General features: G+C 28.1%; 1 protein-coding gene across 21 annotated transcripts in view; it reads right to left on the reverse strand.

Moving 5' to 3' along the window:
- LOC129978905 (cell adhesion molecule DSCAML1-like) overlaps positions 1-13,259 on the reverse strand; it is a 139,729-nt gene that overhangs the window by 48,327 nt on the left and 78,143 nt on the right. The window contains exons 1-2 of one of the 21 annotated variants that reach the window (XM_056091038.1): positions 10,156-10,395; positions 8,473-8,766 (exon numbers count right to left, since the gene is read on the reverse strand). The exons of 17 other annotated variants lie outside the window; for them this stretch is intronic. In XM_056091038.1, coding sequence (XP_055947013.1) covers positions 8,473-8,766; positions 10,156-10,210 — 349 coding nt within the window. In that variant the 5' untranslated portion in view covers positions 10,211-10,395. Of the gene's footprint in view, positions 1-677; positions 761-844; positions 890-4,802; positions 5,097-6,720; positions 6,945-8,472; positions 8,767-10,155; positions 10,396-11,939; positions 12,234-13,259 lie in introns of those variants that run through there. 3 more of the 21 variants (XM_056090780.1, XM_056090701.1, XM_056090733.1) reach the window with 3 other exon arrangements.

The following is a 13,259-nucleotide window of genomic DNA, read 5'->3' on the forward strand; positions in this document are numbered from 1 at the left end:
ATTTCGAAATACAATTAGTGAATGTTCCACACTCAAGGGATAGAACACCAAGTAAATAAAGCTAATTTGCTATAAAAATACATATTGATACGAAATGTCCTTAATTCTTCGATAGAACTAAAATAATATTTATAAAAGTAAAACTGCGGGTCTGCATAGCAGTATTTTTTTAAGTCATGAATTATTAACAATCCAATATTTAGGCAAAAATTAATTTTAAATTTTAAGTTTCATCACTTCTATGGAATGAATCAAATAATATATCTTAGTTCTTGTACAGAACATAATACTAAGCATTAACATGAATCACGAAGATCACATAAACTGAGCGCAGAAGATTTGGACGATAATAAAAATATCTAATAAGTATCATTTACAAATAACAGTAATCTAATGTACACTGCCTTTTATCTTGGAATTCTAGAATTTTTTAAACTACAGATAAACTAAAGATTTTCTTTTATAGTGTATATAAAATAAGTGAGCATACACGATTGTTCAGTACTGAATATAAAACACGGATATTTGTGTATGTATTATAGGAATTTCTAAATAAATAAATAACATTACAAATACACGTTAAAGTTTTTATGTTTGAGTTTAACGCGATTTTTTTGCAATTTAGTTTTACTCAAAAATATTTAAGCGAAAGTCACAATATAATTTGCCACTCTTACCTGCAAACACAGTAGTCTGGACGGAAACCAGTGCAAGAGAAAAAATGAGTAAATTTGCAGTTTTTTTCTTGTTTCCCAGCATACTGTAAAAATGTATTCATGATTACAAAAAAGAAAGGAAATTAAATCAATACTTCTCTAAAATGTTGGCATGAAAACGCACTTACCTTCAGCAGAGAAGCAGTCTCAAAAATCCAGAGATTCTCTATAGTAAGCATGAACACGACATTCAGGATGCTAAGTTAGACAGTTCATGGAGAACTAGCGCCACACTGTGACAATAAATAGAAGTAAACGAAATTTCAACCGATGATCAGGTTCGTGATATTCATGCTGAAAGTTTAAGCCATTTCGTTTGAAATTTGAATCAAAACACGGAAACGATTTGAAAGAAAATGAGAATTTTATGATTTTTCAAAATTTATGAATACTTGAACAAAATCACCTTCAACAAACAATGGATCAAATCTTAATAACACAAAAATCAATTAAATAATCAGTTACTGTAAATTTAAAATACTAAAACGGAACAACGAACATCTTTGAAACATTTCAAAAAAGAATGAAAATTTTCATTGAAAGCTAATCAAACACAAAGAAATTTGGTTGTCTTTTCCACCCTAAAAAATATTCGCAATCGTTATTAAGCATTATTATGGGCAGAGTAAAAAATAATTCAAAATCATGCTTTTTCTTTTATAGAGTTATTATTAAATCAAAAGAAGACACTCACATAGAGAAAGATTCACAAAAAAAATTCAAAACCCTTAAAATACTTAATTATTTAAGAACTTTCTTTTCGCTTGGTTTAATACTTAAATTCTATTAAAATAAAAATTGTATTTATAAAAATTTTCCGATCTCAACACGAATGAATCAGTTTCAAACACATTAAGAATTCGCGGTAAATATGCAATTAATATATGGAATTTCATTGTTTCTCTTGATTGTAATTACTTTTTTTTGTATAAAAAGCGTATTTTGTTATGTATTCAAGCAACTCAGGGGTAGATAAAGGATCACAGAAGAATCAGAAATAAATATACAGTTTGAATTCCTAACGAAATTACTATATACAGCTATACCATTACTATTACACAGCTTGAATACTAAAAAATTTACATATTTATTGGTACTCATACTTTTTGTAAATATTTACAGAGACTTATACGACGGATGTCTCGCATTTAGAAACCTTCTGCCATATTTTCTATTTTGCACACATGTTAACACTTTTCCTGCATTGGAACACTTTCGTCTTACTTTTCAACATCGACACATTACATTTTACCGATATTGGTGTTTTATAAATATTTACATAGACTTATAACGGCAGATGTCTCACATTTAGAAATCTTCTGCCACAAGAACCTTTTTCTACCCAGCACACTTTCTAACACTTTCCTTCCATTGAAACATTTCCATCTCACGTTTCATCATCAACACGTCAGATTTTACAGTTATTGGTACTCATATTTTTTATAAATATTTAAAAAGACTTATAACGACAGACATCTTGCGTTTAGAAACGTTTTGCCACTAGAACATTTTCTACTTTGCACAACATGTTAACACTTTCGCTTTTCGTCTCACCTTTCATCATCAACACATCAGATTTCTCGTCTTTTCCTGCCACATTAGTAACTCGACATGTATAATTTCCGTTGCTCTCTGAGTTTAACTGCTCGATGGTCAAAATCGACGTGAACTCGTCAAAGGATTGGACAGAGAAATGACCCCTCTGAGGAATTAAAGGTTCACCATCTTTGAACCATTTGAAGTCGAAGGGTTTGCCTCCGTCGATAATGACGCACATGACGGCTGTCCTCAGACCTTCACTCAGTTCTCCGGAGAAATGGAAGGGTTTGATTCTAGGGGGTCGTGTTCCTGAAATGAATGGGCACAATGTTTACAGACACAGAAACTAAAATAAAAAAAAATAATCATGTAACTGGAGTTTTCAAGAGCATATGTAAGTTATTTGCAATAAGAAAAATTTAAAAAAAATCAATGAAAAGCGCAAAGATACAATTTGATTTTGTACATTAAAGGCAATCTGATAACATGAAAAAAAAAAACTGCGCTATTTGACAGAAATAGATAAAAATTGGAACAGTGATGTTTAAGGTCTTGCTCCTTTTATTAGCATCAAAATTTTTATAAGTTTCGGTCCAAAAATTTATAACTAATGAATTTAAAAATTAATTAACAACATAAAATATACTTTCAAATTAAAAAAAATGGATAATTCTAGATTTGTTTACTGAGTATTTTAATGAAAAGGAAGAATTATTGTCAAAAGATTCATTACATCTTGAAATATATTTTGAAAAAAAAAAAAAAAAAAAACGGGAAATCTCATTTAACATTGGGAATTCAATATTTCAATTGCTTGTAACTCATTATCCGTTTACTCAAAATTACAAAATGCTCTACGTATGTGGACACTTTTAATCTGGAGAATTACGACGTGTATTCAAAACACAATTGAAAAAAAAATGATTTTGAGTAAAGTTGAGTAAAGAGACGATTCCTTAAATGAGGAAATACTTCTTATATTTATAAAGAAGATATTTCTACAGCGATATTTATAATTATACAGTTATATTGCTCAGTAGTTAATTTCGGAATTAAGAACAGTATCAGGATACTTTTTGAAGGGACTGTAAAAAGAATTGAAGTAATGAAATCAGAATTTTTTTAAGGAACAAAACATAGTTAATATTTTTTTCATTTTCAAATGCTATAGAATAGCAGCAGATAGAAAATTTGGATGATTAATATATATGATAATGTTTTATTTAACAAAAATTGAGAAGACACTAAGGAAAATTTATTTTATCGTAATGCCACTTAAAGTATAAAAAAATTACTTTTATATCATTTATCAAACTGATTATTTAAAAACTGCTTTAAATGGCTCGAAATAGACATTATTTAAAAATGTCATTACATATTTAGAAAGTAGAAAAAGAATAATATATAATTTTAAATCAGGCATTCCTTTTATAAGTAAACTATGCTCAATCGATAACAGATTTAAAGTTGAATTTTTTAACTGATCTACGAAAACCTTGAATTGCATGAAAATTATTGAAAAGAATTAGATATACGCTGGAAATATCAATTCAAGTTTCATGCAATGAATAAAGTGCATTACGGCAATGCACAGAAACTTTTTAATCGCTCTCCTAAAATATAATTTCTACTCACGATTCTAACGAGTATTTGATTCCTCTTTAATCCAAGTTCAATGCATCATTTCTTTGAATTATAATCTTACAAAAATTAAAGTGTTTGTAAAAACAAATACTACAAGCATGCGATAAGAGAAATTTAGCAACTTACCTGCAACTAAAGAGGAATGAATGAGGATAAGTATAAGAAAGCAAAACAAAAGATACGCCTCTGTTGCTTTTTTTCCCATCTAAAAATAAGTATGCAAATATCACATTTTCAGTTAAAAATATTTTGAAAATAATCTATTTGACGATTCTATCTAGGAATCGAATGTAGGAATGCACTTCAATTACTTCAACTCACCTCTGGTCTTCTGTGGCATAGACTCTTAGATGATACTGTTTGCAAAATGTAGACATAACATACGTGCCAATGCAAACATTGTTTGACGGTATACTAGCGCCACGTAGTGGCATTAATTGAAACGATGAACAATATTTGAAACACATCTTTCCAAATTTTCGATGCAATGTATATCTTGATTTTAGGATATAATTTTTGTTACCACATTTAATTTGATATATGTTCATAAAATTTTTAAAGATCAAAAAGGGTATTTCTATTATAAGCTTTTGAAATGAAACAATGTAAATAAAAAACGCAAAATATATGCAAAAAAGAAACTGGCAAAATACAAAAATTATTCTACGAAAAAAAAAAGAATATAAGTAGATAATGCGATAACCAAAATCTGCAGACATTTCTGGTGTTTAAATTGTTAATGTGAAAAATCATAGCCAGTTAATTGCTTCATCTGAATGTTTTGCAAGTAAGTCACGGATTTAAAAGGTTTTAAAAAAGTTGAATTAAAAGTAATTTAGTCAAATATTTCAGTTTTTTTGTACAGGCAGAATTCGTCATTCGTTTTCAAATCAAGAATCCTACCTTTCATCATCAAAATGGCAAATTTCTCGTCTGAGGCCATGGAATTGGTGGCTCGGCAAGTATAGTTGCCATTGCTATCAGGATCAAGTTTTTTTATTGTCAAGATAGAAGTAAATTCGTCCAAAGATTGGACCGAGAAGTATCCTCGTTCTGAAGGTAAAGGTCTACCATCTTTGAACCACTTGAATTCAAAAGGAGAGTCGCCACCAACGACGACGCACATCACAGCTGTTCTCATGTCTTGCTCCAGCGCCTCAGAAAAATGAAAGGGTTTGATTTTAGGAGGCCTTGAACCTTAAATATAAAATGAAATTATATACATATTTTATATATCAATATAAAATGAAAATCTATAACGAAGCAGTTTCTTTCGATTATTATTCTAAGAGTTTAAAAGAAATGGGAAAATATCTTAAATAGTATTTAATAACTAGGGAATACAAGAATTTTAATGAATGCAAAATTCAAAGACTCGTGAGAAAAATTGTAGAAAATTCATGAAGATATTACTCCGAAAATCCTATGCAAAATATAACTAGCACTAATTTATTCATCCCAATTCGATCTTTTTCATACAAAGAATTCCAGGCTAAATTCCCAAAAAATTATTGAAAAAAAATCATTAAAATGTTTATACTGATAAATATTTAAAAATATATTTAAATTTTCTTCATATTTTCTTCCAAAAAATAACTCTTTAAAAAAAATAATTATGATACTTAATATTTTTTCTAAGAACTAATCAACAGTATACAAATGCAGGAGATTTGTCTTCGTACTATTTGGCAAAGCACTTTTTACGAATAAAGTTTTTTCACAAATCTTAATAACAAAAATAGTATAATCAAAATCATTAATACTATGCGCAAATATATATATATATATATATATATATATATATATATATTATTATTCAACAATAAAAAGTTTATTTAAATTATCTTTATCTTGCAGAAAAATTTGATGTAAGCAGCATTTGAAAGGAGCCCAGACTCGATATCTAATTACTATATTTATGAACGGAAAAATATAACTTACAAATAACTCTTTATGCTAAATATTCTAGATTTACTCTAAAGTTTTCTCATTAAATCTAAGAGTTAAAACGGGTAAAATTTTATTCTTAACTTCTCCTGTCTGCACTATTAATATGAATTCCATAAATAAAAACAATGGAAAATCTTTAAGAATATTCTATTAAAAGCAAATAAATTTACAACCTTTCCAGAAATAAAGTCATTATTCATTTAAATTACCTGTTTAGTTTATTTAAGTTATCAGCCCTTTTTCGAAAGCCTTATTAGGAGAAAAATAATTAATTGCAAATATTAAAAAAATTCATGCTATGATCTATTTCTCAGTTCTATGGTTTGAGATTATTTTCTATCTAAAACATATTTTTGTAAAAATTATATTCCTAATTGCCAATATAATTTCATTAAAAATATTTTTCTTCATTTACAACTTTTCAAGGCTGAATTGAGTATCTATATAAGGCTGAAAACTATTCCTACAACAAATACCAATAGTACTTTTAAATTTTCAGGTATACGCAAAAAGAAAACAAAAAGCCATGATCTTTCTTCAAAATGTAAGCATATATGTATATATATTAATCCTCTTTAAAATTCATGAATATTCATCCTCTTAGATATCCCCTCTCAATTCATTCTTTTTAAAATTAATGTAGTAATTTCTTGTAGATGTTTCAAGAACATTAGGCATAATCTCAGTACATTGTGTTGATGATATAAAAAATAAAATTAAATAAACAAAAACAGTACATAATTGTAATTTATCACAATAGGTTAAAGTCACTAGTAAATTCTATAAATATCTAAGCAACACAGAACAAAGAGCAATTAGTATACTCAAAAAAATCCCTTTCGGCTGATTAAGAGAAAGAGGAAGTACTCACCAAATGCGAAAGCGCTCCGGTTCGAGATCATGATGAGCAGAATTGGCCAAATCTTCATCATCTTCTCTGTTGTATAATTCGCGTTCTATTATATAAAGGTAAAATGAAGTATCTAAGGCTTTTCGTGGAGTCCTCTCTCCGCTAAGAATGCTTTTAGCAGGAAAAATGTAGTATTTCCATGCTAGGCTTGGTCCAAACATCCGCTTCACGTCGATAATGTCTAGTTTAGCGCAGCTTTGACAGCATAGGATATTTTAGAATACCTGAACAGTATACTAACGCCACACAGTGACAAAAATTGAAATTAAAAGCTATGTCAGAAAATTGTAATGCAAACTAGTATGATTCAAACAATGTTATTCGATTATCAAAATATTAATCCTGTAAATTTCAGAAATTTTTCTCCATGTCTTTGCTTCAGATAAGGAGATTACGCATATGAGACATGGAAACGGAATTTTAAATTATTGATAGGAAATTATTATGATGAAGTAATCACTGATTGAAGCAAATATTTTTCAATCCCATAATATAGAAACCCAAAGATGACCATGTGATATAGCAAGAAGAAAAAACAAACAAAACAAAAAATTACAAATTATATTCGATGTAACAAATCGAAAATATTATTTAAAAGAAAGATATTTCGCAAAGACACGCGAAAAACGTTTATTGGTTGACATTCTTCGATTTTATTTTAAAAGAATCGTAACTTTAGCGGGTAAATTTCAAAATTTTTAAAACAAATAGATCAAGTACAACACGAATATATTCGTGTGCGTGATTTATATTATTGCCGAACACTTTTCGCTATTTAACTATTTCAAAAACAGAATTATTTAGCTTCTTAAAGAATTACACTCTAAAAATTTGATGAAAATGCAGCTTATTTATTCAACAACAATGTATTATAACAAAATAAGAGTAGTTAAATACAAACATAGAATCATAAAAATTTATGTTGCCATGATTTGATTTTAAGTTCTACTGCAAAACATCCACCCAATCAATTTTATACCTCTTTCTTGAATTGATAATAAGAAATAAATCAAAAAAGACGTATTACTGTATCCAATACTGTATATTATATCCAACAACTAAGTTTAATACCAAAGACGATAAAATACTGAACAAAATTACATGAAATAAATCTCATAAACAACCGTTTTACCACTTTTAATCACCCAGTTTAACATTATTTATTATATACAAGAAAAAATAAATGAATTCCTCTAGCTTGAAATATTTTGTTTTATTTCTCAGTGTCATTATCAGCAAACCATGTTTATAAATGATTTTGCTTATAAACAGCACATGTGCTCAGTGATACTAAAATCTTATCAAATGCTTTTATATTTTTCTTAAAAACAGCTGCCGTGATCGCTTAAATTGAAATCTTGTACAGGAAAATTCAACTAGCTGTTACTTAATAGGAAATACACATAATAAATATGTGTTGTAACAATAAATAGGAGCTCGGATATTCATAAAAAGCTTGATAGTTTTCATTTCTATCACAGACATAAAAAAAAAAGATAAGGAAACAGAAACAAATGTCCATCCCAATAACATCGCAGAGGATTGTTCTTGAACTAACTCAAAGTTTTTAACCTCCGTATAGATGATATGAGTATTTAATGGTATTGAGATTATTTAGCACGTGGTTGTGCATTATAAAAAGGATTAGCAGTTACGTCAAGCAGAAAAATCTAAGACAAAGTTTTTATTGTTATGCCATATATGAATTCCTACCTCTCATATTCAACGAATCAGATTTATCGTCCGATCCTGCAGAATTAGATACACGACATGTATAATTGCCGTTACTCTCTGAGTCTAGGTCCGAGATGGTCAGAATAGACGTAAATTCATCGATAGACTGAATTAAAAAACGGCCTTTTTCAGAAATAAGAGATTGTCCATCTTTCAGCCATTGGAAATTGAAAGGCGGACTTCCATCAATGACGGCACAGAGAACCACAGTTCTCAAGCCGACATTTAGTTCCCCTGTAAAGTGAAATGGCTTGATCTTGGGTGCCTTTAGGCCTGAAAATGTAAAATTAAATATAAATTAAGCATTTATGAGAAAGAGGTATACATATTTATATACTGAATATTTGAGAAGTATAATAAATAACTGACATATTGTGTATATTGAATAACTGACATATTGTAAGTAAAATAATATAAAATAAAAGCAAAGAGGTGGGTGTATGTAGATTGCTATAAATTGCGAAATAAAATAAAAGATGCATAATTGAATAATTGATATATTATAAGCATAATAGAAAAAAAATAAAGGTATGAAAATCTGAAAAAAGTTGGATGTGTGTAGATTACTATAAATTGCGGAATAGAATAAAAAGGTATATAAACAATTTTCAGTTAAAATCTTTTTTTTAAAGTAGGCAAATGTTTGGAAGATAATAAGTAAAATAAGCAGAAAAGTAATAAAATGGAATTTTTAAAAAATGATCTACGAAACAGGGAAATTGGGAAAAGATTCAGAGCTAAACTGGAAATAATAAAATCATGTTTGATAGAAAACAGTTTTAAAGAGTTATGTAAAAAAAAGAGAATGCTTATATTTAAAAAAATATCTATAGCAGCCATAAATGATTCTTTTTCTAAAATGTCAAATTATGTCCGTTGAAAACTTTTAATACACAAATGGTTTTTCAAAATGATCTTCAAACGTTACAGATATAATATATTACGAAGAAAAAGTGCAGATACAGAATTTAAAAACGAATTCAAAATTCATATACATATGATGGAGAGAAAGCTATTATTAGGAGCAGATAAGTAAGAGAAATAAAATAAATTGGTAACATTTTCATTAGTGAAAATTTTCAAATGGCACAAACCTTTAAACTAAAGTTAGCATTTAACTAATACCAAATGACGTTAGAGCACTAATTATATATATTAGCTTGTCGACTTTAATGACATAATTTATTTTAGGGGACTGTTGGCTAAATTGATTGCAATGAAAATTAAAACAGATTTACTTTTATCGCAATCAGGCTACTGGCTAAATTGACCGCAATGAAATTTTGAAGAAAGAAAAACACCAAATTAATATTCATCACAATAAGTTCAGAATATTTCTCTTTTTAAATATGTATAAATAATTTTTTCAAATTTTATGGTAGAATAATAGAAACATTTGGGCATCTCGGAATGTCAGAATTCTTACAATTATAAGAAATAAAAGGAATCATCAGCATATGGTAAATACAAAGCATAGTTTTGGTTTAAAATTCTTATATCGAACAGAGCATGTTAAAAAAAAAACATATGGAAAATACAAAGAAATACGACAGAATTTAATTTCAGATACACTAATATTTAAATATTAAATCGGAGCCATAAATTTAATATTAATAAGAATTTAAAGCATTATAAATCTTTCAAATATACAAAGGGACTCACCGTAAGATATGGATCCATAGAAGACGAGTACTTGCAGAAAATTCCAAACATCCATAATCTTGAGCGATTACCAGGATAAGAAATACAACTACTTGCGACAAATATTATTTCTTTATGTAACTCTAATGCACTTGAATCATATCTTTTACTTTTATATCAGAATAAAGTTTAGAAAATCTCTACAAATTTTAAATTTTAGTGAAAACTAGAATCTAGTGTTCGTCGTTTGGAGTCTTGCTTACAATTTGCACAAATATGTCATCCAAAGCAAGCTAATACAATGCCAAATGCTGGTATACTAGCGCCACACAGTGACAAGAAATATATTTAAAAGTTAATCAACATTTTCTATTGAAAGAAATTATGAATTGCATTTTTAAAAGAATGCAAGATCTAATAGCTTTAACAATATGTCGTGACACAGTCACAATTTTTCACTTAAAATAAAAGTAAAGTATTTTATTCACTTTCAAACAAAAACTAGCAAATAATATAAAGCAGTAATCATTCTAAATATTGCAAGTTTCTCAAATACTATACTACATTACTATATTTGGATATAAAATGGATATAATTATTTTTGATAGTATAAATCATGCGTAGTTTAAAAAACAGAGCACCAGAGGAAAATTTAACTTTAAAATTTTATGGCGAATATTAAAATAGCAAATAAATAAATATGAAGTCATTCACGGAATGAAACAAGGTACTTAACGCGGGTTCGGAAAATTATTTGTGACTTTTAAACTATATATTTAGAAAATAAAGTTATATTTATATTAATTTAAATATATTTAAAATATATATCAATTTATATTCAATCAAAAATGCATGAATAATAAATAAAGTAGTTCACATATTAATTAGTATGTAATACATATTTAAATTGTAACACGTAAATAATATACTTGATACGCTCACATACTTGACATGGAATTGTATTCAGTATAGTATTTATAGCTTTTAAAGCAAATGAAATGGGCCGTTTACTTTTTCATTGTATAAACCTATACGAATCAAACAAACAATTTCTAAATTCAATGGCGAGGAAATATATTAGCGGTTTGTGAAGGACGATATATCATAATATATACAACAGCAGCAGGGAAGTATTCTTTCACATGATAATAAGAAACATGAGCTTTCAAATGTCCGATAATTAAAGAAATCTGGCATGAAATGAATATTTCTCTAGAAATCTCTCCTTGACAAAGATAGACAAAGATCTTATAGGCGCTTTCTATCATAGGCTTTCGTACGCTTATTTTAAACAGCAAATAATGTGCATCACACGCACGTGATGAACTCATGGCTAACATAGATTTGTGTAGTGGATAGTATTTGTAACTCTTAAAGCAGACGAAAGAGACCATTTTCTTTTTCATTGTATAAATCTACGCGAATCAAACAAATAATTCTTGCATCAGATGGCGAAGAAATATTTTAGCTACTTATGAAAAACGACAACATAACATATAAAACATAACAAATATAAAAATAACATATAAAACATAACATAACAAATATAAATTTAAATGCATGTTAATTGAAATCAATCTGGCCTGAAATGAATATTTCTGAAAAAATCACACTTAGACATAGATAGATATAGATCATAGATGCGCTGTCTTTTGTGCGCTTACAGGAAAAATCCCCCTAATTCGAGAGAAAATGGTACTGCTTCTAATGACTTTAGAAAAATAGAAATACAGGAAGTTTCATTATTGCGAAGGAAAATTGCAGACAACATTCAAACATGATATTTTTGGTAGTATTCACCTCACCTCTCATACTCAAAACATCAGACTTTTGGTCCGTTCCTGCCGTATTAGAAGCACGGCAAGTATAATTGCCGTTACTGTCAGAGTCTAAATTCTTGATAGTAAGGATCGAAGTGAATTCATCGAAAGACTGGACAGAAAAATGGTTTCTTTCCGGCAAAAGAGGTTGTCCGTCCTTGAACCACTGGAAGTCGAATGGTGGGTCCCCTTCAATAACACCGCATAAAACGTTGGTTCTAAGCCCTTCTCTCAAATCTCCAGTGAAATGAAATGGCTTAATATTGGGAACCTTTGTACCTACAAAGTAAATAAAGTCAACCAATATTTCTAACTGAGCATTTTTTTTTTTTGTTGTTATAAAAGAAAGTACTTCTTAAACAAAAATAACAACAGAGAAAGTCAACAAGGAGAAAGAAATCATAAAGTAAATGTTATTTCATACCTACCAATTGGCAACCATATATTTTTAGGATATTAGATTCATAATTCTTATTACATAAATTAGTGATTACATAAGAAAACGCATATTCATATAAAACATGTTCCTGATTTTTTTTTTTTTTTTTTTTTGGTTAATCTCAAATCTTTTAATATTTTAGTATATAATTTGCATAAAAAGTAGATTTTGCAGCAACAACATACTTTATATTCTTTCCACTTTATATAGTAAAAGACCAATATTTTAAATACGCAAAATGAAAAGTTACAAGTGACATGATTATCAGCAATGCCTTTTCTCTATTTATTCAGTAAGTACTTAAACATTACTTTAATATTTCACTGAAAGAAAACCATAGCTAAAACATCTTATTCATTTATCTTGGAATTTATTCGATGAAGCAATTATGATATTTTCATCATACATCATAAAATAATGTGTGCCAGAATCAGTAAGGGTATATTTAAAAATAAAAAGCAGGAATCGAAATATCAGTCACAGTTTTCAAACTGTGTATTTGCTATTATAATATATATTTGTTTCTATTTATTTATTTACTTTAACAAATAATGGAAGTGCAAATTTTTTTAATTTAAAACATTGTCGGCATGTTATTTGGATGAGTTAAACTGAAAGAAATGTAAGCCGCTTTAAATAAATAAAGTTAAATTTAAAATTATTGCAACCAATTCACAAAATCAATTCAGTTCAACCATTTGTTAAGTTTCGGCATAAAAGACCGCTGATGACAACAAAAAAATATCTACCTTTATTCCTGATTAATTTATTATCTTTTGATATAATTTCTGGAAAATGCGACTTACACCAATGTAACTTTACTTCATTCCATTTTTTTCGTTAAGAAAAACATTTAGCAAGAAAAT

The sequence above is a fragment of the Argiope bruennichi genome, chromosome 1 (genome assembly GCF_947563725.1).
Source record: "Argiope bruennichi chromosome 1, qqArgBrue1.1, whole genome shotgun sequence".
NCBI lineage: Eukaryota > Metazoa > Arthropoda > Arachnida > Araneae > Araneidae > Argiope > Argiope bruennichi.